Raw genomic sequence first — 24,978 nt, forward strand, 5'->3', positions numbered from 1 at the left:
AAGTAGGACCTGAGACTTGGAGAGGTGACACAGCTAACAAGTAGTAGAAGCAGACTCCAGAACACTTAAACACCACTTACTTTGTCTTAAAAAAGGTGTGTTTCAGGAATAACAAGATGCTTGGTAAGGCTAGAGTACATGCTGGAAAGCATGAAAGATGAAAATGCAAAGGCAGGTTGCCTAATCCTTCTAATTTCACATTTGTTTTTCTTTTAAAAACTCACTTCAGGGGTGCCTAGGCAGTTCAGTCACACCAGTGTCCGACTCTTGATTTTGGCTTGGGTCATGATCTCATGACTCGTGAGAGTGAGCCCATCAGCTGACAGTGCAGAGCTTGCTTGGAATTCTCTCTCCCTCTCTCTCAGCCCCTCCCACCCTTGTGTGAGTGCTCTCTTTCTCTCAGAATAAACACTTACAAAACTAAAAACTCACTTCAATATTTATATTTCCTATTAGGTTTCTGGATGGACATTATCTAACCCATCTCATTAATCTGCCTTCCTTCTCATAAATGTGAGATATAGGGGAAAAATGTATCACTGTTAAATCTTAATTTCAAAAACTTTAGAGTAGACTTTCACTTTCAGGCACAATGTAGGATACTGTGGTAGGCCAACATTCCTATTACAGCTAGAAAAAAGTGGGATAAATTGCAAAAGCATGTTGCTAAAGGCACGGGATAGTGGTGGAAGCAGAGAGAACTAGATGAACTACATCTCCAGGGAGAGAACCCTTTTGAGGGGAGGTGATGAGGGGCAGCTTTTCTTCCCTGGCTTCATTTGTTTATAAGGCGAAGATTCAGTAAGTGCATTCCAGGCAGGGAGATTTTACTGGGGTAATCGCAATAAGGAAAGCTTCTGGCGGTTTCCTTGGGGCTAGCTTGGTGGACTGGATAGAAGAACTGAAAACACATGGTTGGTTTTCCCCTCAGGACATTTGCTGAGTTCTGGGGCAGTTCAGAAAGCTGGGGTAGAAAGGTAGGGAGGTCTCCCGGAGCTGCACAGAACTTAAAAAATAAAGTCCCATGAGAGAATGGAACCTGTCATAAACAAACATTTGCCCTTCAAGACATCTGCCACATTTCAAAGCTATGTGGGGCAGAGACTAAAGTTAATATGGTAGCCACTGTCATACATAATTGTTAAACAGGTAAAATATGGCTAGTTCCAAACGGAAATGTGCTTTAAGTATAAAATACACCCAAGATTTCAAAGACTTACTGCAAAAAGAGGGGTACAATGTCTCATTAACATGTTTTATGTTGATTATATGTTTATGTATTTTAGAAATATTGGGTTAAATAAGATATTGCCAAAATTAAGTCCATCTGTTTCTTTTCAATTATATTTTTATTTCTATTATATTTCTATTAGGCACATTATATTTCTATTAGGCAGCGCTGCTGTTGAGCAACCACTTTAAAAAAAAAGGAAGAGTTATATATACAGCTGAAAGTCTACCATACAAATTAAAATAAAATTTTAACTGCTGCCTCACTTGAGTCCATTATGGTGAAATACACTGATTGTTGATAATTGACATGGGCCTATCATGTCTAAGATATACCCAAAGGGGGATCCTGGTGAATTTCAAGATTAAACCATGGCGCCACAGACACATTCTGCATTTCTTTCCAGAAAGAAAGGAGAGGCTAGAGGAAGGGCCGTCCGGGAGAAAGTTAAGATCCACTGAACAACTGCTAACATGTGAAACACAGTTGGGCACTTTAGAATATTTTGTCATATTTAATTTACAAAACAACTGTTAACAACCATGTTAACTTATTGTCCGCATGGTCAGGAATTCTCCGATTGTGTCCACATCCAGATGTTTTTCTTCTTTAGCTACCAGGCCCAGACTACCTATAGTTCTGTCTCCCCATATCTACTCTGCTTCTAGTCCTAGTCACTTATGGTCATGGCATTAACTGCAGCCCTAGTCTTACCCCCAACACGCAGCATACTGTATGAGCCAGAGCTGGACAGTGAACGTCACGAGGTGGCACTAACACACTGGGATTTTCCATACTACAACAGGATTATAAGTAAACAGTTTCATGTTAAGTACTGCCTACCACTTAGCACTGTTGGGAAAGCATTTGTGTAAATTGTAAACACCAATATAAATATGTAATTATTTGTAGGTCCTTTAAGTGACCTTTAAGTCCTTTAAGTGACCATGTTGTAAATATGGTCCTTTAAGTGACCATGTTGTAAATATCACCCATTACTAATAAACTGAAGCAGGCTTGCCCATTACAATCTAAGATTACCTGTAGAGATAAAGGAGAGAGCTTTTATAGCTATAAATCATATTCACCTATCTAAATAAGTACTGAAGTCAAGTTCAAATAAAAGGTTTCAATTATCATAGTTGCAAGTAAAAAACAGAATGTGTATGGAAGAGTCACCACAAAGTTACCATAGTCAAATTTAAAGTAAATCTCCAGGAAAGTCCATGAAGCGTGGCTCCCCATGTGTCACAATCACCTGGGAACTTATTAGAAATATAAACTCCAGGGCCCCTCCCAACCATCCTATTGCATCAGGAATTCATGGTAGGGAAGGGGACTCAGCATTCTGTTTTTTAACAAGTGTTCTAATAATTCTGAAGCAAGCTAAGTTTGACAACCAGCGCTCTAAGGAGATGAGAACTGTATTTCTTTTACTTCCTTTAAAAATGCTTGTATAGATGTACATGCCAAATACACAGTGCAAACTCTCAAAAACAACTAACAGCTTCCATGTGTTTCTTCTCATTGTTTTACCTTTAGACATAGATTAAAACATTTCCAAAATAAGATAAAAACACATATTTACCAAGGGTTTTTCCTGCTGCAACTCTTGTCAAAAACTGACATATGAATATAGTTCTCAACTGATTAGCAGTTAGACTGGACAGCCCATGAATAATAGCTGAAAAAGAAAAGATATGAATTTTATTAAAATATTAAAAAAAAAAAGCCAAACTTGACCCAGCAGTGCCTCTGTGTGGTTGGTTGAGTAATAGGTTATAAACATGCAAAAATCATAAACCGAGAGCTATATGCTTTTATTTATAGGCAATTTTTTTAAAAATGAGAAAAATAGCAATGAGCACTTTTCTTGTAAAATAAAAACAGATTTTCACATGCAGAATAATAAATACTTAAAAGTACTTTCACAGGTAGCACTCTATATGAACAAAAAGGGAGATTTAGACTCAAACTGTAAAATGTGTCTAAACATTAGCTGGAAGTTTATTTTATACCTTAAAACTCCTACCTAATATTATAGGAAATATTTTATATTATTTTGGTCAAGGTTTCAGTTAAGGGAGTCTGTTAAACTTATAAAGATTTAAAAAACCTATTTATTGGGGCAAGCTGGCAGCGAGGAGACAGCCCGAGGTGTGGCCACCTGCTGCACTCGAGGCCCCGTGGCCTTTCCAGAAAGCCTTGTGGGTCCAAAGAAGTGAGCGCACAGCCTGATCCAACAAGAGCGTGTTGGCTTTCTCGCCATAGCCATGGGAATGTCCTGATAAAGCCTCTGCCGGGGCAGCTGGCAGCTCTGGCACTCCGCAGCCCTGACCTTGGAGCTCCTGGAGGGCTGCAGTGTGAGTGCTCCACTGAGGAACGAGGCCAGTCAAGCTGGTCCCCCTGTCCCGAAAGGTGCGCCACCCAGCGCCCCAGGCTTACAGGAGCGGGGAGCCCCCTCTACTGGCGGATCTGCGCTCTCACCTCAATGCTCAGCAAGCAGTGGCCCCTGTGCAGGCAGAGATGGCAGGGAGCACCTCAGGCTTGCCCTGCCGGCTGGTGGAGGACCCTGCGGTGGCAGGAAAATGTGCTCCGTGTGTGAATTCCAGACTAAAACCACCTGAGTGTGCTTCCACAGGGTATGTGGAGAAAAATCACATGCAGCTCATCTAAGAGGAATGTTCAAAAGCTGCCGCTCAGCTCCAGTAGAATACTTATTCCAGAAATTCGAAGGGGCCGTCAGAGACGTGCCCTTGGTGTTCGCTGTGTTCATCAGTGACAGCTGGGCAGAAAAGCTCTGGAAACAAATCAAGTCCACATTGCTACCTTTTACTCTTTGATAGATGTTTTAGGGATTGTGTCTCAGACACAGACCATAGTATAAATGAACTTGTGGCGCTCCTTCTTGGGAACTTGTGGTGGCAATCTCCTCTTGGTCTCCAGTCTAGATCATTACCGGAGCAAAATAAAGAGCAGAATACTTCCTTTATTGTAATTTGGTTTGGGACAAGAAGTCATAGGAGCAGACACGGAAAGGGGGCAGCAACTTTAGGCCTCAGTTTACCAACTACCTATCTTCCCTTTCTTCTGCTACTTATTTAAAACTTTCAGGGTACAATTTCAGCAAAAAAGTTTATTTCTCAGCCAAAACCTGTTTCTCCTCAACCCTAACCCCAAAGAAGAAATAAAACTGCAGATGTATAAAAAAAATTTATTAATATTAGTCTTCCAAATATTTGAATGCCCACGCAGATGTTACGCTAGGCATTGAGTATGATGCTGGAGTAAACCATAATCCTGGATCTCAGTGAATTTATTACTATGTAGCAATGAAAGACAGATGATTGAACAATTAAAGTAAAAACGTGGAGAAAACTGAAAAAGACAAGTACAGAATGCTATGGATGCATATAACAAAGAAAGCTTAGAATGTGTTTTAGTAGCTAGTTGGAGGAAGGAGATAGGAAAGCTTTTCTGAGGAAATTATGTTTAAAGTAAGACCTGAGGGGCGCCTGGGTGGCGCAGTCGGTTAAGCGTCCGACTTCAACCAGGTCACGATCTCGCGGTCCGCGAGTTCGAGCCCCGCGTCGGGCTCTGGGCTGATGGCTCGGAGCCTGGAGCCTGTTTCCGATTCTGTGTCTCCCTCTCTCTCTGCCCCTCCCCCGTTCATGCTCTGTCTCTCTCTGTCCCAAAAATAAATAAACGTTAAAAAAAAAAAAAATTTAAAGTAAGACCTGAAGGTTCCACAGTTATAGTTCACCCAGGGCTTGGTTGATGTATATAAAGATTAAATCAACCAGCAAAACCAAAAAGTGGTCTTGCAGCTACTAAGCAGATAAAAGACAAATACGTTGACTTGTATTTATTTCCTCAATTCTAAAATAGCATAATCTTAAACTATACCAGAGATTATCTGGACCAAAACCAGCTACAATTTAATTAAACAAGATTCAGAGAGAGCACAAAATTAATATAAAATTTAAACAGTTCAATACTTACTTAACAGCTACTGCTAGCCAATGTTAAAGACAGAAACCAAAAGTTACGCCAAGTGATCCATTAAAATTTTAATGCCACAAAGATTAAGTATGGTATAGGAGCAAAACAAAAGAATCTACTCTATGCTAGGGAAGAAAGTCAGACCTCTCACCTCCCTCCATATTCAATTTAGTCCATATGCAGTACCTACAAATACCACTGCCTTTCTGTTCTTTGTACCTGCTAGCCAAAAAACAAAATAAAAACAATGAAAACCTCCCCTGGTTGAACCTGGTTATTTGCTTTCTCCTCACCTGTAACCAAACACTGCTGACAGAAACACGTTAGGGAGATCTACTGACTGGCTGCAATAGCCACTGTATTTAAGCACTTCTAACACCAGGCACTACTCTAAGCACTCTATACCAGTGGTCTTCAAATGGGGGTGATTTTGTCCCTTAGGGGACATTCAGCAGTGTCTAGAGACAATTCTGAAAGTCACGAGTAGAAGGGGGATGCTGCTAGCATCTAGTAGTTCAGGTCTGGGACGCTGCTGAACGTCCTACAAAGCACAGGAGAACCCTCACCTTCACCCCCCTCCACTCGTGTGTACGCAGAACAAAGAATCATGTGGTGCAAACACACAGTGTCAACAGTATTGAAGCCGTCGAGAAACCTTGCTTTATATCTATCAGTTCATGTGTTTCTCTCAACAACTCTCTTAAGTAGATACTATTATCAGCACTTTACAGATGAGGAAACTGAGGGCGCCTGGGTGGCTCAGTCGGTTAAGTGTCTGACTCTTGATTTCGGCTCAGGTCATGATCTCATGGTTCCTGAGTTCGAGTCCGCATCAGACTCTGTGTTGACAGACAGGAGAATCCCTCCTTGGGCTCTCTCACTGTCTCTCTGCACCCCCCCCCACCCCAAATAAAAAGATGAGAAAATTGACCTACCAAGAGGTAAGTAACTTGCTTCAGGGGAGGGGCAGAGAGAGGAAGAGAGAGAATCCCAAGCAGGCTCTGCTGTCAGCGTCAGCCAGAGACCGGACTATATCCCATGACCTGACCCCTGAGATCCTCACCTGAGCAGAAAAAAATCAAGAGTCAGGTGCTTAATGGACTGTGCCACCCAGGTGCCCCGGCCCCCCCCCCCCCTCCCCTGGAGCCCATGCTCTTAATCATTATCTTAAACTGCTTCCCAGTCTGGAAACGGCCTAAGTTAAGTGAGGTGTGAGAATAATTGTGAGTCAGAATGAAAGAGCTAAGAATTTTCTAGAAAGCATCAAGAGTTGTGTGGTTTTGAAAAGTAAATGAAATCCTATAAAAGATAAAAGGAAGTCCTTTCAGTCAAAACGGAAATACAGAGACAACACTATGTTCACAATTTATAGGTCACTGACTAGCAGTGCAACTTTAAAAAATAGTTTACTCTCTCTGGCTTTCTGTGCCCTGATCCTAAAAATTAAATAGAGGTGGCCTAGATTATTCCTCGGGTCTTGACCTAGAACCTCAAAAGAAGTCTTTAATTTTTAGAAAGATTTTCAATTTATAGAATTATTGTGAAGACAGAAGTCCTATATACCCTCCCCCCACTTTCCCCTATTAATAACATCTTGTATATGTATGGTACAGGTTACCTTAATAAATCAATATTAATACATCATTAACTAAAGTCCATGCTCTTTTCTGACTGCCTCAGTTTTTACTTATGTCCTTTTTTTTTCTGCTGATATCACCCAGGACACATTACATTTAGTCATCATCATAGTTTCTCAGATTTTCCTTGGTTTTGATTACCTTGGCAGTTTTGAGATATTTTGTAGTGGGCTTTGTCTGATGTTTTTCTCACAATTTGATTGGAGTTAAGAAGTTTTGGGAGGAAGATCAAAGAGGTAAAGTTCCATATTCAATACATCATATAAAGTATATATAATGCCAAACTGTCACCGTTCCTGTTGACCTTGATGACCTAGGTGTGAATTAATCTTTGTTAGGCTTCTCTACTGTAAAGTTATCCTTCCCCCAATGCCATACTGTACTTCTCAGAATAAAGTCACTCTGCACAGCCCACACTTAAGGAGTGGGGTGTTAGGTTTCACCTCCTTGACGACATAGTAGCTTCATAAATTACTTGGAATTCTTCTGCAGGAGATTTGTTTCTTATCTCATTTCCTTATTTATTCCATCATTTATTTACATCAGTATGGGCTCACAGATAAATATTTTACCTTTGGGTTAGAATTCAAACTATTTTCTTGCTCGAGTTGCTCTGGCCATTGGGAGCTCTTACAGCTGGCTCCTGTTCTCTTTGTACCCCCAAAAGTTCTTTTTGTCTGGGGGGTTTGCTGTTAGCACTTCCTTACTTCCTGGCACAAGATGCTCCAGGTTCATCTGTCCTATCTCCTGTCCCAGTGTCAGATTCAGGCCATTTCTCCAAAGAGCGCTGGTTCCCTTTATTAAGGAATGGTATTAGAAACCAAGCCTCCAGTGCTAGGTTACTACGTAGGGTTACACTGCTTCTGTGCCCTTTCGTCTAACAGAATAAGTAAATGAATATATACTAACTAACCTGTGTCTAAACATGTATAGAAATATGCATAAACATTTCTATATGTAACCATTGTTAAAAGAAAACCACAGGCCCAAAATGGTGTCACTCAGGCTAAGTCCCCAAACTGGGCTTACCACCAAATCTGGCTGCACTTTCAACCTTCCCCAAATAGTCTAAACCGGTTGGTAGGAATTTTGTGACTGGAGCCAAAAAGTCTGCCAAATGGGCCTTCTCCATCCTCCAAAGAAGGATGAGGTAATCTGCGTAAGACGCCTGCTGTTCCTCCTAAAGGGAATGGACCTAGACTGGAACAATCCTTTTCTTTTGCTTATAACTTTCTTGCCCTGCCCTCCTTCCTATAAAAATCTTCCATTTTGTACAACTTCTCCACCCTCCTCCCCGCTTGGCTGGGTGGGATGCTGCCCAATTCATGAAATTGTTTAATAAAGCCAATTGGATCCACAAATTTACCCAATGAATGATGTTTCTTAACACCATTTATGCCTGTATTGAGCCAAACAGGAGCTGATACTAATGTTTCCAACTCAAATTCATTAATACACAGATAATCCCACCTTTCTCCCCAAAGTGGACTTTTTAAATAATTTTAAGTATAACGAACTGGCTTCATTTCAGGATTTAACTTTCTAATTAATGGTAATTAACCGTGGCTCTAGTGCTATCTGACACAGTCAGTATATGGAAAGGTTCTTGGAGCGGAAGATAAGGCACAGGTGTGGAACATTCCTTTTAACCTACCAACACTTTAGACTGCTTGACTAGTCCACTCCTCTATAAACTAAGATTACCTGCCTAATTTACGGGATGACCATGAAGATGAAATGTGACGATACTGTTTTTCTGAAGTGTTTAATTTTATATTAAATACCAGCGTATCTTTCTGTTCTCAGTGAAAAAGCCAGTCTTGGGGCGCCTGGGTGGCGCAGTCGGTTGAGCATCCGACTTCAGCCAGGTCACGATCTCGCGGTCCGTGAGTTCGAGCCCCGCGTCGGGCTCTGGGCTGATGGCTCAGAGCCTGGAGCCTGTTTCCGATTCTGTGTCTCCCTCTCTCTCTGCCCCTCGCCCGTTCATGCTCTGTCTCTCTCTGTCCCAAAAATAAATAAACGTTGAAAAAAAAAATTAAAAAAAAAAAAAAGACAAAGCCAGTCTTCTCTGAATCTGTTTTTGTCCATCGCTTACAGACTGTGTTGTGCAGGCAAGAAATTTCATTGACAGTTACTTTTATTCTGCAGGCAACCAAGCCAAATGAGATTTAAAAAGCTCACAAATTAATAGAAAACACTGATGCCTGGGTCACTTGGAGGCCACTGTGACCGCTTTATAAATGCCATCACAGGAATACCTGAGTCGATAAAAACAAAAAATACAAGCGCCAAAGGAGAAAAAGGACTTGAGACGCTGGGCAATTTTATACATTTTAACTCGTTTGATCCTGCATCAATTCTAAATGGCGGTCTAATTCTAATTCTCTCTTTACTGAAGAGAAAAACAGAATCTGAGAAAAACTGAGAAGCTGCAAACAGGCGGCTGCGGGATTCGAACCAACTTCAACTCAGAGCCTCGGGTCTTGCGCCGCTGCAGCCCGGGTCCCCCGACCCCCCAGGGGTACTGCGCTGCAAACTGGGCTTTGACAGCTCGCAGAGGTTCCCGCCCCGCTCCGCGTCGTCGCCCCCGGCCTCAGCGCAGCCCCGAACCCGGCGCGCCCAGCACTCACCCTCTGCGCTGTCGCGGGTCCGGTGGAAGTCCTCAGAGCGGCCGTCGCGGAAGGCCCGGCAAAGAGAGAGGCAGAGGAAATCGAGCATCCAGCCAGCAGCGACCGCCTCAGCCTCGGCCACTAGGCCCGGGTCTTCCTTCGGGACCCCCACCTGCACCTGGCATTCCAGCAGTTCCTGGCACTCAAACTGCTCCTGATCATCTCTCGGCGTTTCTGCCATTCGCTCTTCCGGGGGCTCCGCGTCCTCCCCATCCGCACGCCCCCGCGGGCTCGGAGCCGCCAGGACACCATTTTCCGCCATGTTAAATCACTCGCGCGAGTGCGCCCCCGCCCCAGGCGCCGAGCGACGATTGGCTAGTGCGGGAGGGCCCTGGGCGGTGCCTCGAAAGGTCTCTTCCGCCGGCGGGAAACCACCAATCACACCGCCAGGGTGGGCGAGCGACTTAAGCCTTGCATTTGATTGGCCGAGGCCTGCTCCCGCTTCAGGATGTTGAATTCCCCGCCACGCTGCAGCCGGGCTTTGTTGGTAAACTGGACTACTACGGACTGGGCGACTAGTGAGGTTAGGAGGTGAGGAGCCTGATAAAGGCAACATTGCTTTATACTCCTGATAAAATGCAACATTGACGGCAACAGCAACACGGTTAGTTAAAATAGAAAGCATTTTACCCGCAGTGTACTTCAAAAAGGTAGGTGATTAGAACTTGTCACCGTTATCCACGCCTAACACTTTAGGCGGTAGTATTCACTTAACACAATACGTGATCACCAACCAAAACCGTTACAACGGACTTACATCCAAGCCTCTCCAACCTTAGCGTGCATCACAATCATCTCGGGGGCTTGTTAAAACGTAATTGCTAAGCTTCATGCCCAGAGTTTCTGTTCTGTAGGTCTGGATGGAGGTCCTTGAATTTGCAAGTATAACAAGTTCCCAGATGATGCTAGGTTGCTTGTCTGGGGACCACATTTTGAGGATCACTACTCTGGAAAGAGTATATTACTATGGAAATGAATTTAATTAGGGTCTTAAATAGATATAGAGGTCAGCTTGTACAACACTAAGTGAATGATTATTTTGAACTTTGAAACTTAGAGCATAAGAGGTGATGGGGGGCCTCTAGTTATGTTCTGTTTCTCTATGTGGGTGATAGTTACTTTTGAACATGATTTATGCACGTTTCAATATTCAATATGAATAAAAAGTTTACTTTAAAACCCTTTATAACACATCCAACATTATCAATCCTTTATGTGTTTTAATTTTACACACAGTTTAAATGTTGAGTCATTTAAAGCACAATATTGCAGCGGTTAAGAATGCCTAGGTTGGAATGTCCCCTACCAGTTATCCACTAGCTGGGTGACCTTGAAGGAATTATATCTCAATTTTCTTTTCTGTATATTGGGTATAATAATAATAGCCTCATCAAAGGCTTGTTGGGAAGATTAAAAGACTTGACAAATATAAAGAATTTAAAACGAAACCAGGTACATAATAAGTGCTCAATATTAGCTGGAAAAGCAGGGCATTTGTACTATCTGGAAAGAGAGTCATGAGTCAGACGGGAATGCACCTTCAAGCTCTAATGGCCCTATAGAAGGTAAGTCCTGCTTGCAAACAATGGGGAACAGGGTCTAAGGGAGTAAGGGTTAAGGTACATTATGAACATAGCAAACAAACACTGGGTTTCCAAACTGAAACTTTTTTTTGCCATGCAAGGCTCTCACGTGGAGCCTGCTTCTCCTTCCTTTCCTCCAAGCCTCCTCTTCTTCCCAGCTGGAGTTAAGGGTTATTCTTAAGTGTATCGCCAATTTATTCAAAGCCACAAAGTAAACATATTTTTCTATGAAATCAATTTACTGAAAGATTCAGGGAAGTGAAACATTTTTTACTATTTAAAGCAATGGTGTATAATGAAATGAGGTGAAGAATTTCATTAAGATTTAATCCTAATCAGCAACAAAATTTTAGTTTGGGGCTACATCCAGCTATATACTACATTCTCTGTCTTCTTCCCTTGCTGGTATTTCACTGAAGAGAATTTAAGAAGCGCTGGCCTAATAGGGTGGGTCAAAAGTTATTTTAAAATTTTATCCCAACAGAAAGTCAGTAATACAGAGTTTTATTGGGTTGTGGGCCAGAAAATAGGCCTGGAGGAGGAGGTCTCTCAGAAAAAAAAAAAAATTCTTAATTTTTTAAACCTGCCCATCAACAACAACATGGATGGTAGGTTTGTTCCTGTAAATAATACTCTGACATCACTATGATCAGAAAACTCGGCTGTAATAAGTATGAAATACCTACAATAAAACTTATAATACATAAAGTCCCAATAACACTTTAGCCACATTTAATTTAATGGTATGATAGATAATTCAAACACATGGCATTTCAGGAAAACTTATGCAATTTGTAAACATTCTGAGATGGTGCTTTTTTTCTTTTTTTCCGGCAGGAAAGTTTATAATGTATCATTTCCTTCGGGACTGCTTTCAAGGTGATGGATTCTAGTAATCTGAGGTGAAGGAATGGGTGAGTGGGGAGAAAATCATGAGTGTGGGTAATATTAGAAGATTATGTTTCTTGCAAACTTGAGTATATGGACTGAGATCCATAACTGCTACAATTATCTTCAGTTAAAAGGCTGTTTATTAGGGGAGGGATTTGATTTGTTTTGTGATGTTCTTAAGAGCACATCATGATCTTACTTACAGACCTTGCTCTATTTACAGTGGGGTTATACCCCAATAAAACTATCATAGGTGGGAAATACTGTAAGTCAAAAATGCATCTAATACATGTAACCTACTGAACATCACAGCATAGCCTAGCCTACCTTAAATGTGTTCAGAACACTTACATTAGCCTACAGTTGGGCAAAATCATCTAATACAGAGCCTATTTTATAAGAAGGTGTTGAATATCTTATGCAATTTACCGAATACTGTACTGACAGTGGAAAACAGAACAGTTGTAAGTATATTGGTTGTCTACCCTTGTGATCATGTGGCTGACAGGGAGCTGCAGCTTGCTGCTGCCGCCAGTATCGTGAGAGAATATCTTATCAAATACGGCTAGTGGGAAGAGATCACAAGTCAAAATTCAAAGTATGGTTTCCACTGATTCACACCACCAAGAAGTTGAAAAATTGTAAGTCAAACCACTGTAAGTTGGGGATTATTGTAGGTACTTTTGAAACATTCTTTTTTTTTTTTTTTTTTTTTTTAAACTAAGTACCCGGTGTGTGATGTGTATTTGCCTAAAATGGGGTGTGGTAAACATAAAGATGTTATCCTTCTCCTTAAAGAGTTATAGTCCAGTTGGGACACACTCATGCACATATATACCCACCGTACATAAACATCAGACTAATGAGTGATGCTTATAAAAACCCTAGTAGGCGTTTGGTTGAGGGAAAGCATCTAAGCCAAAGAGATTTTGGTAAGAAATTTGAGCAGAGGTGCTTAGTATCCTTGCAGGCACAGAGGACAGAAGAGAGATCTGGGTGCAAACTAGTTTCTTTTTTAAAAGTAAGTTTAGGGAGGGGCGCCTGGATGGCTCAGTCAGTTGAGCATTGACTTCGGCTCAGGTTATGAACTTGTGTTTCTTGAGTTCAAGCCCTGCATCAGGCTCTGTGCTGACAGCCTGGAGCCTGCTCGGATTCTGTGTCTCCCTCTCTCTCTGCCTCTCCCATGCTCTCAAAAATAAATAAATATTTATTAAAAAAAGAAGTAAGTTTAGGGAGCCTAAAACACTAGTTTTACTGTCCTCACAAATAGTTCTCAACCTCAGTTGTGCGTCAGATTTTCTCATTGGGCTGAGGGAGACTTCGTATTCACTAAATCAGAATTTCTAGGGGTAAGGTTTGAACATTTGGGTTTTTCAAAATTTCCCCAGTTGATTCCAATACAGAAACAGGTTGATAGCTACTGAACCACACAAATAAAATGATAATAGATAAGTGCCAGATTTCGACTCCACTTGGAGGTAGTGGGCACTATAGGTAAATATGTAAGTATACATATACATATGCATATACATATACATATATATGCGCACACATATGCACATATATATGTACTATATATGTGTACACATATATACATATATACATACACTATAATTCCAGTAAAGAAGCACACTCTTACTTATGAAGACTTCTTCCTTAGTTAGAATCAAATTAATATCAAGGACTAAAAGAATATTTAGAACTAAAATGAAGCAGGTTTCAGGAAGGAACATATTTTAGGCAATTCTTATTCTTTAGAGATTTAAAAATATTTAGAACATCTTTCTAACCCCTTGAGATATTTTAGGAGGTATTATGTGCTTTTCAGGATTAGCGTGCGACATGACTGACAGAATGCAGGCATCACCCAGGTGCTAGTTCACCCTGCAAGGAAATGCAGTGGGTTAAATGCTGAATGTCCAGTATTGACTCCCCATGATCATTGTATTTTATTGCTTTATTTAAAAAAAAAAAAGCAACCTTCTGGTGTATGTCTTTAACAAGTCATTGGTTAGCTAATATTTTTAATAAAAATGAATCTACCAAAAGTGAAAGCAATAACTTGTGTGGGTGCAAAAGAAAATGACTGTAAACAGCTGGGGACCAGAGGAAGAATCCTGTTTCTAACTATTTCCTCCAGAAACAAACCAACTCTGGATAAAACAATGTATCTGGTGATGTGTTCTACCCTGGATGGAAAAATAGGGGGAAATCTCTTGACTGCAACACTAAGAAATAAATTGTTTGGTCAGCTTCTATTTATTAAAGCAGTGTATGAGGTACATATTTTTATTTATTTATTTATTTATTTATTTATTTATTAAAAAAAATTTTTTTCAACGTTTATTTATTTTTAGGACAGAGAGAGACAGAGCATGAACGGGGGAGGGGCAGAGAGAGAGGGAGACACAGAATCGGAAACAGGCTCCAGGCTCTGAGCCATCAGCCCAGAGCCTGACGCGGGGCTCAAACTCCCGGACCGCGAGATCGTGACCTGGCTGAAGTCGGACGCTTAACCGACTGCGCCACCCAGGCGCCCTGGGCTACATATTTTTAATTTTCTAGGAGACACATTTTAAAAAGTAAAAAGAGGTGAAATTCATTTTATTATTTTCTTATGTTTATTTATTTTTGAAAGAGAGAGACAGAGCATGAGCCGGGTAGGGGCAGAGACAGAGGGAGACACAGAATCTGAAGCAGGCTCCAGGCTCTGCACTGTAAGCATAGAGCCTGATCCGGGGTTCGAACCCACGAACTGTGAGATCATGACCTGAGCCGAAGTCGGATGTTTAACCGACTGAGCCACCTATGAAATTCATTTTAATACGATAATTTATTTAATTCAATATATCCAAAATATTGTTTAACATGTAATCAGTATAAAAAATCACTGAGATATTTTATATTTTTAAAATGTCTTCAAAATTCTATGTATATTTTACATTTACACGCATATCAATTTGGAGTAGCCACATTTCAAGTTCTCAAATAGCCAAATATGGCTAGTGGCTACTGTATAGGACAGCACAGTATGATGCAGCTGGGATTTCAGGCTCTGAATTCAGAAAGACCTAGATTTGAATTTTTTCCCGCTAATTTCTAACTCTTTACCCTTGAGCAAATTGATTAACCCCTCAACACTTAACTCCTATATGTTAAGAATTACGGCACCTGCTTTAAAGAGATGCTTGATGAATCAAGGACTCCGTAAATAGTCTTAGTTGTTGGTAGTTTTATCTGTTATTTTCCCACTGTGCCAAGTGAAAAGAGGATCTGTTTCAATCTACCTCTTTCACTGAGGAGGTTTGTGAGACCTTGGGCATGATTCTTTACTTTGTGCCTCTTTCTTTCTCTGTCTTACAGAGAAATAATGGTATTGCAATTGGGGAAAAGTTTTTCCTCAACCCTCTTAGGGTCCCTGGCTGTGTCTGAAAATTAAACTGACAATGACAGATTCATAGGAGAAAATGATACAAACTTTATTGAATTTTTACGTGTACAGGGGAGCCTCCACAAGAGAATGAAGAGCCAAAGAAGGTATAAAAGGTTTTATACCTTTTAGATGAAGAAACAGTCATTTTGTGAAGCTTGGGCGGGAGGTAGTAGATGGTGAAGAAGTGTCTAGGAAGATAAAGGTTGGTTTAACAAGGTTTGTTTATATAGACTTCTTGGCCCCAAATTCCTGGTCTCTAGTGATGTCTTCCCTCCTCCTGGCGTAGGGAGGGTACGTTTCACATGGGAGTTTTATGGCCTGTTTCAGGGAAAAAGAGTGATGGAGGCCAGAGTGGCCTTCCTGGTTCTGCCATTTACACAAAACTTTTTAAGCTTAAGGTATTTAACGTGCCCAGGTGCCACATTTTGGGGTAGTGTGTCCTGAACCCCATCACTGTGTAGCTCAGAGAGCTGGCATGAGGGTTAAGTGGGATAATATATGTGCAAATGTTCACAAACCCTCAATAAACATTTCCCAAAGTGGAGCTAGAGACATTCCACGTTGGCCCAATTTGTGATTTAAAATCACTTAGGTTGTGGTGGTAGTTACATGATTGTATAAAAACTCATAAAATTGTATTCCTAAAATGGTTGGATTTTACTGCTTATAAATTACTCCCCAAAATCTCAATTAAAAAAACAATTTGGAGGGGCACCTGGGTGGCTCAGTCGGTTAAGCGTCTGACTTCAGCTCAGGTCATGATCTCACGGTCCGTGAGTTCGAGCCCCCTGTCGGGTTCTGTGCTGACAGCTCAGAGCCTGGAGCCTGCTTCGGATTCTGTGTCTCCCTCTCTCTCTGCCCCTCCCCTGCTCATGCTCTGTCTCTTTCTGTCTCAAAAATAAATAAAAACATTAAAAAAATTAAAAAAAATAATTTGGGAAATTCCTGGTTTTAAAAAAGTTAGCAGTTTTCTTTTCCATTAACTTCTCAGAGCCACATACTAAATGCATGCATTAATGTGGATTATGAACTTCTGAGTGAAACATCACAGATGCATGTCTCATAATTGATCATTGCACTCATTTTTCACAGGATGTTCTGTATAATTATTGTACCAACAAACATGCTTTGCCACTGTAAACTGCCATACAGGTATATGCAGATACCAGCTATTAAGATTATTTCCTGATACCCATGGTGCATGGGTAGCTCAGTCAGTTAAGTGTCCAACTCTTGATTCAAGCTCAGGTCATGATCTCACGGTTCATGAGATGGAACCTGTGTTGGGCTCTGCACCAGGCATGGAGTTTGCTTGGGATTTTCTCTCTCTCTGTCTCTCTCTCTCTGTCTCTCTCTCTCTCTCTCTCTCTCTCTGTCTCTCTCTCTCTCTGTCTCTCTCTCTCTGTCTCTCTCTCTCTCTGTCTCTCTCTCTCTCTTTCCCTCCCTTTTCCTTCCCTCACCTCTCTCTCTCTCTGTCAACAAAAACAAAAAAGATTATTCTGTGATACCTAAGAGTTATGGAAAATTCAACATCACAGACCAATTGATCACACCCTCCTCCTGATACATTTTCTTTATTGGACTTGCAGGCTGTCATCCCTTTCTAGTTTTCCTCATACTTACTAGCCACTTGTCAGTGTTCCTGTTGGCTATTCCATGTCTTGCTAACCTTAAATGTTGGAAAAACCTCATCCTCAGCTTTGAACCTCTTCTTGATTCTCACTATATTCATTCTCGTTGATCTCCTTTTCTCCTGTTTTATTTTTTTAAGGTTATTTATTTATTTTGAAAGATACAGAGACACTGTGAGTAGGGGAGGGACAGAGAGAGACAGAGAGAGAGAGAGAGAGAGAGAGAGAGAGAGAGAGAGAGAGAGAGGATCCCAAAAAGGCTCCACACTGTCAGTGCAGAGCCCTATGCGGGGCTCAAACTCACAAAACCATGAGATCATGACCTGAGCCGAAACTGAGATTTGGACGCTTAACCAAGTGAGCCACCCAGGTGCCCCCTTTCCTCCTGTTGTTTAAGGTCATTTAGATCTTGTTGAGATTCAGACGTAAGTCTCCCTCCCCAGCATTTCTGCTGAGCTACCCCATACCACTGCTTGGATTGCATGCATCTAAATTTGACAAGTCTGTATATAACCCCACTCTATCAAACAAGACCCACCCCTCATCTTCCCCCTGATGGGTTTCAGGGCAGGCCACCCTAAAATATGCCACTTTGATTACTGATTATTGATATTATTTTGATTGATATTGATTATTTAAAATTAAAGTTACTTAAGAAACAGCTGGTACAAGAAGGACACTCTGACCCTTCTCTGTTCCCCTAAAAGTAGGAAATAAATTCCCATGCGAAGGGCACCCTCCTGCACCTGGAGGGTAAGAGGTATCCCTATTTCCAGAGATAGGGAATTCAGGACCAGGAAGACTGCATAAACAAACCCTGTTACTTCTTTATCAATTTCCTCCATCAAGCCCAAACTCCTTGTCTTGTCAGTTTTTCACAAATTTATTATTTCTTTGTCTAAAAGATGCCCACTTTGGTCACTTCTCTGTCCTATTTTTGTGAGCTCCCGCACATACAAGATTAAATTTTTCTCCTGTTAATCTGCCTTACGTCAATTTAATTATTAGAACAGCCAAAGAAACTAGGAGAGAAGAAAGAGTGTTCCTCCCCTACACCTCAGTAAATGGCAGTTCCACACACTTAGCTAATTAACTGGGCCCCAAACACAGGCTTCATCCTTAATTCCTTTCTTTACCACACACAACACTTGTAGTCCTTCAATAGCTTGGCTCAGCTCTACTTTCATAATAGATCCAGACTGTGACGACTAACCATAGTCTTCATCTCCACCTTCAGTCACGTAGTCATCATCTCATTTGGACCCCAGTAGCCTCCCAATGGATCTCTTTGCTTTTACCCCAATCTTTTGTTTTCCCACCTGCTCAAATCTATAATGGTTTGTGATCACTCTTTTAAAAAAAAATTTTTTTTTAATGTTTGTTTACTTTTGAGACAGAGACCGAGCATGAGCAGGGGAGAGGCAGAGAGAGAGGGAGACACAGAATCCAAAGCAGGCTCCAGGCTCTGAGCTGTCAACACAGAGCCCGACACGGGGCTCGAACTCACAGACTGGGAGATCATGACCTGAGCTGAAGTCGGACGCTCAACTGACTGAGCCACCCAGGCACCCCTGATTTGTGGTCACTCTTAGAGTGAAGTCCAAACTCCTTACTAAGGACTAAGATGCATTATATGAACCTTGTTTCTACTTATGTTTCTAACCATAGCTCCTGCAAACTCTGCCCATTGCTCACTCTGCTGTAACCATTCTGGTCTTCCTGCTATTCCTTAAATAAGCCACGCTCACTCTTGCCTCAGGGCCTTTGCGCTTGCTGTTCCCTCTGACCTGATTGTTCTCTCAAATAACTGCATAGATCTCTTGGTAACCCATTTCATTCAAATGCCACCTTCTTCAGAGAAGCTTTCTTTTTTTTTTTTTTTTTAAGTTTTTATTTAAATTCCAGTGAACATACAGTGAACTAATATTAGTTTCAGGTGTACAATTTAGTGATTCAATACTTACATACAACACCTGGTGTTCATCACAACAATTGCACTCCTTAATCCCCATCACCTACTTAAGCCATCCCCTCATCCACCTCCCCTCTGCTAACCATCTGTTCTCTGTAGTTAAGAGTCTGTTTCTTGGTTTGCCTATCTTTTCTTCCCCTGTGATCATATTTGTTGTTGTTGTTTCTTAAATTCCACATATGAGTGAATTCATACGGTGTTTGTTTTTTTCTGACTGACTTATTTCACTTAGCATAATGCCCTCCAGCTCCATCCACATTATACACAAAAATAAATTCAAAATGGATTAAAGACCTAAATGTGAGACATGAAACCATTCGAATCCTAGAGGAGAACACAGGCAGTAACCTCTTTGACATCGGCCACACTAGATACATCTCTTGAGGCAAGGGAAACAGAACCAAAAATAAACTATTGGGACTTGAGAGAAGCTTTCCTTGACCAATCTAAATATCTCTCATCTGCAATACTCTGCATAGCATGTATCACTAACTGATCGTATTTGTATTTTAGGTTTTCCTTTGTGAGTTTCTTTCATTAAAACATAAGATTTATGAGGGAAGGTATTTTGTCTGTCTTGTCCACTACTGTATTCCTAATGCTTAGAAAAATCCCTGTCACATGGTAGGTGTTCAATCAGTACTTATTGAGTCAATGTATGTTGCAGTTTTCTTAGACATGACTAGAAGAAATTGATATCCAAAAGAATAGAAAACATTCTTACCATTGAGATTTATAGAATTTGAAAACTTCAGCTATTAAGTACTAAATAATACTCTAACATTTATTGCATGTATTCAGAAAAAACCCAGAGCCTTCCAATTCTGTCCTTACCCCCTTTCTCTTCAGGAGGTCAGAGCAAGTTCCATCAGCTAGATACTGATGATGATGATGATGATGATGATGATGTTGATGTCAACCATACCTAATATTTATTGCATGTTTAATGGGTGCTGGGGACTTTCCTAAGGGCATTGTATGCATGGTCTCATTTAATCTTCCAGCAAGTTTATTAGGTAGATACTATTATGATCCTATGGTTTTATAGAGGTTGGGCCTGCAGCACAGAGGGTTGTTAACTCACCCATGACTGGTGAGTGAGCTAGCTACTGAGTAAGATTAGGGACCCAGGACCTGAAACCGGGTACTGTGACCCCATGCTATTCCCGCTTATCCCTAGAAGTCTCCCTCTAGGGGAGCAGACATGAACCAGAGTCGATTTTCTTTGTCACTTTTACTTAGGCCTGGAGGTCTACTTCCCCTTTCTCTCTGCTAAAGAATTAAACCCAAAAGCTCTCATGCATATCAACTTTTGCAAATAAGTGCATAGCACTGCTAGATGCTCCTATTTAATGACTCAGGATGTCACAGCACATTAAATTATTCTTTCTCACAACAAGATTATTTCAAATGGAAAAGGATAATATTTTGCCTTGTTTAAAAGAGTGGATCCAGAGAAGTTGTTATATTTGACTCATCTCAAGTCCCAGTTGCTGGAGTCAAGAACAAATCCTAGCTTCTCTCATGCCAAGGGACCACAATCTTAGTTTTTCTCATGCCAAGGGACCACGGTCTTAGTTTTTCTCATGTCAAGGGACCAAGAGGTTTTGCATGCAGGAGGATGCTCAATTTCTGGTCAGTTAAATTTCAGAATAGAGAGAAGAGAGCCACTGTCACCACCCTTTGGGGCCCAGCTGGGAGTCTCAGAAAGCCACAAGGAAGGGAACGTGGTAGAAATCAAGTGCATCCACATCAGTAGTACACTAGAATTCTTTATAAGGCTTATCTACGTATCAGAGTTCAGAACAGAGAGTCAGAGGGGGGTTGGTCTCCTGGCCTGCAGCTCAGCAGTGTGACCTACTTGATACCTACAAACTAGGTAACTTCTATTCGCCTTGGTTTCTTCCTTTGAAAAGTGGAGGTCCCTGAGGAAGAGTTGCCATGAGGACAAATTACTTAACCAACGAAGTCACTTAAAATGCTGTCTGGCATATTGTAAGTGCTCAATAATACTAACTCCTCCTGGTTTTCTCCTTTGTCTTGATACTCAAACGCTGTTGTACAGAATCCCTTTAGAAATTACCTTACCTACCTCTATTATGAAGAATCACGTTTTCCTTATCAGTTTAAGTCTCAGTGTTTTGGGTTTTTTCCCCAAGGGAGGGGGACAAGATCACACTAACAGGACAATTCAACCAGCAGAAAGGGGTAAATTTCAGAAAGAAATGTGTGTGTAATCCCATTTTTATAAAATCCCAGTTTTATAAAAAATTTAAAACCTGCCACACATTACACTCTATATTATATATGATACTTTCATATGAAGGAGAAAAAAATTCATGAGAAAGATGAATACTAAGTAATGCCTCCTTGACAGGGGAGGAAGGAACTGTTTTCAGGAAGGGGGATGTAAGAGGCCTCATATATATGTAATTATTTTACTTAAAAAATGGGAAAATGTTGGGGCGCCTGGGTGGCGCAGTCGGTTAAGCGTCCGACTTCAGCCAGGTCACGATCTCGCGGTCCATGAGTTCGAGCCCCGCGTCGGGCTCTGGGCTGATGGCTCAGAGCCTGGAGCCTGTTTCCGATTCTGTGTCTCCCTCTCTCTCTGCCCCTCCCCCGTTCATGCTCTGTCTCTCTCTGTCCCAAAAATAAATAAAAAAAAGTTGAAAAAAAAATGGGAAAATGTTAAGATTTGATAAGGGTGGGTGACAGGTATGTGTTTATTATATTATTTTCTATACTACACAACTTTGAAATACTTCATAGAATCATTTTTGAAATAAAGATATTCAGAGCACAGTTGTGCCTTAACAATTCCTATTTATTTATTTATTTAGAGAGTGCAAGAGGGGTAGAGACAGAGAGAGAGAAAGAGAGGGAGAGAGAGAGAAAATCCCAGCCAGGCTCCATGCTGTCTGCCCAGAGCCCAACACGGGGATCAGTCCCATGAACCATGAGATCATGACATGAACTGAAATCAAGAGTCAGATGCTCAACCAACTGAGCCATCCAGGGCCCCCCTTAACAATTCTTAATAACAGATTTGGCCAGCATTGCCTTTCCAAATTAACCAATTCCTTGACTAAAGAGATGAATTTGACTACTTATTTTGTCAGCTTTGGTGATATATTTCTTCTTCCCAGCAGAGGTCACTATCTAATGGAATATTCCGGTAAACAATAGAATACATAGTATATAATGCCCCCTTATGCAAAGATTTTCAGTCTTTAAAAAAATCTGTCATATTCTTTATTACTAGTTTACTTGTAAGGCCAACATACAAGAGGGTAGAATGTGAGGTGGGATCGGGGCCAGAGATGTGTGAAGCTGGTTTGAAATCTTCTGCGCAAAAACAAGTAACATACATCAATGTGGTTTACTATGTTTCCTCTTTTGGCAACCAACATCTGTAAAAGTGTGCCCTTACTCTCTGTATGGGACCTAACTATTCTTGCCTAAATATATACTAATTCTCCCTTCTCATTGGATGGATAGTTTGAATACAGAATGCACAATTACAAACTGCTGGGAGAGGGGCGCCTGGGTGGCTCAGTCGGTTAAGCGGCCGACTTCGGCTCAGGTCATGATCTCGCGGTCCGTGAGTTTGAGCCCTACGTCAGGCTCTGTGCTGACAGCTCAGAGCCTGGAGCCTGTTTTGGATTCTGTGTCTCCCTCTCTCTGACCCTCCCCCATTCATGCTCTGTCTCTCTCTGTCTCAAAAATAAATAAACGTTAAAAAAAAAAAAAAGAATTGCTGGGAGATAATTGTTCCATTTTTTTTTTTTTTTTAGCTTCCAGGAATACCATAGAGACATCTGTTGCAATTAAAGTTTTTAATTTTTTAATTTATTTTTGAGAGAGACAGAGTGTAAATGGGGGAGGGGTAGAGAAAGAAGGAGACACAGAATCTGAAACAGGCTCCAGGCTCTGAGCTGTCAGTACAAAGCCTGATGTGGAGCTTGAACTTGGGAACAGTGAGATCATGACGTAGTCTGAAGTCGCAGGCTTAACCATCTGAGCCACCCAGGCGCCCCAGCAGTTAAAGTTTTTAATCTCTGTTTGGAAATTTTTTTCCTGTCTGGAAGCTTTTACAATTTCTTCTTTATTTATAGTCATCTGAAATTTCATGATACTCTTTCTTAATGTAGTTTTGTTTTTGTTTATTGTACTAATCCCTTGGTGATTACTTTGAATTTAGAAAGTCATGTCCTTTAGTCCTATTTCATATATGTGATAAGCTGTATTATTTCTGGTAATTTCTTCCCCTCCATTTTTTTTTCTGTGTTCTCTTTCTAGAACTCCTAATAAAGAATGACCCTCTGACTAATTTAGTCATTTTCAAAGTCTTTTCTCTCTATAAAAATAGTCTCTTTATCTTTTTGGTTTTACTTTCGGGGAAATACTCTCAATTGAGATATTTCTTTTGAAATTCTTATTTCTATTAACTTATTTTTTAATATCTAAGAGCTCTATCTTTTCCTTGGAATATTCCTTTTTAAAAGTTGCTTATTGTTCTTGTTTCACAGATGCCATATTTTCTTTTATCTTTCATAGGATATATATTATGGTTTGTCTTTACTATGATTACTTATGTTTTCTATCTGATGTCTTTGTTACTTGCTTGTTTGTTTTGGTTTCTCTCTTTAATATTAAATGCTTTCCTGGGTGCCTGAGTGGCTCAGTTAAGCTTCCGATTTCAGCTCAGGTCATGATCTCACAGCTCATCAGTTTGAGGCCCACATTGGGTTCTGTGCTGACAGCTCAGGGCCTGAAGCCTTCTTCAGATTCTGTGTCTCCCGCTCTCTCTGATCCTTCCCTGCTTGTACTCTGCCTCTCTCTCTCTCAAAAATAAATAAACTTAAAAAAATTAAAAAATATATTAAATGCTTTTCTCAACTGCCTCAAAATCCTCGTTTATATCTGGGAATGGAATACTAAGCACCTAACTGGAAGTGTAGGGGAGAAGCAACGTTTACTCTACCCTGCTAGATTCTTTTGGTTGGTCTATTAATTACATTGATATTAGAAAGATTCATAGGAGAAAAACAAATTTAATTACATATGCACAGAAGCACCACAAAGATTTGAGAGTCTCAAAGAACAGCCAAGCAATTGAGGCTTATATGCCATCATGAACAAAGGAGAAGGGACAGGGGTCTGGGGCTCCAAAGAGAAGGAAGACAGTTCACAAGAAGATAGGAACAGCAAATGTTTGGTAAACGAATGTTTGCAATGTCATGCAGAGACAATGTTTAAAGAGAAGACTTTGAACACACAGGCCCTGCCAAGTTCCCCCACAGCTTAGCACACAGAGCCCGTATACTCTTTGTAGTTATCTCTGGTGATAGCTCTGTTCCTGGACCAGGCCCTCTATCTAAATTCTTTTAGACAGTTGAGGAGGGGGTCAAAAGCTCTTCCTGAATCTTTGGGGCTTTAATTATCCTCAACTCAAAACTAATCAGCATGCCAAAGTGGCACATTCTGGGGAGACTCGTTCTGAACTTAGTCAGCAGCCATATATGTTAGTGGGACTTGTCTACTGTGGGCCACATACAGAATGATTGAGAGCCCCTAACCTCTGCCAATTTTTATGATCCTTCATGAGAGCCCCTAACCTCTGCCAATTTTTATGATCTCTTAGTCAGTTTGGGCTGCTATAACTTAAATACCATAGACTGAGTGGCTTAAACAACAAACATTTATTTCTCACAGTTCTAGAGGCTACAAGTCTGACATCAGGGTGTCAGCACAGTCAGGTTCTTGGTGAAGGCCCTCTTCCTGATTTACAAATGACTGACTTCTCGTTGTATACTGACATGGGGGGAGGACAGGGGGAGAGGAAGCAAATTCTTTCCTGTCCTATTCATAGGAGCCCCATCCTCATGACCTGGTTACCGTTCAAAGGCCTTGCCTGCAAATATCATCA

At 41.0% G+C, this 24,978-nt stretch overlaps 1 protein-coding gene and 1 long non-coding RNA gene across 9 annotated transcripts in view; one reads left to right on the top strand and one right to left on the bottom strand.

Moving 5' to 3' along the window:
* TERF1 (telomeric repeat binding factor 1) overlaps positions 1-9,838 on the bottom strand; it is a 34,292-nt gene extending 24,454 nt beyond the window's left edge. For 2 of the 4 annotated variants that reach the window (XM_040487601.1, XM_040487599.1), the window contains exons 1-2: positions 9,501-9,834; positions 2,820-2,915 (exon numbers count right to left, since the gene is read on the bottom strand). In XM_040487601.1, the coding sequence (XP_040343535.1) occupies positions 2,820-2,915; positions 9,501-9,801 (397 nt within the window). In that variant the 5' untranslated portion in view covers positions 9,802-9,834. Of the gene's footprint in view, positions 1-2,819; positions 2,916-9,500 lie in introns of all 4 variants that reach the window. The other 2 variants (XM_040487600.1, XM_040487602.1) reach the window with 2 other exon arrangements.
* Positions 9,839-9,988: 150 nt separating this feature from the next.
* Positions 9,989-24,978, top strand: part of LOC121038126 (uncharacterized) — a 78,999-nt gene continuing 64,009 nt past the window's right edge. For all 5 annotated transcript variants that reach the window (XR_005794173.1, XR_005794172.1, XR_005794174.1 and 2 more), the window contains exons 1-2: positions 9,989-10,189; positions 11,960-12,036. This is a non-coding gene — a long non-coding RNA (uncharacterized LOC121038126). The remainder of the gene's footprint in view (positions 10,190-11,959; positions 12,037-24,978) is intronic.

Source organism: Herpailurus yagouaroundi, unplaced genomic scaffold (genome assembly GCF_014898765.1).
Source record: "Herpailurus yagouaroundi ecotype Mexico unplaced genomic scaffold, PumYag 165, whole genome shotgun sequence".
NCBI classification, from domain to species: Eukaryota; Metazoa; Chordata; class Mammalia; order Carnivora; family Felidae; genus Herpailurus; species Herpailurus yagouaroundi.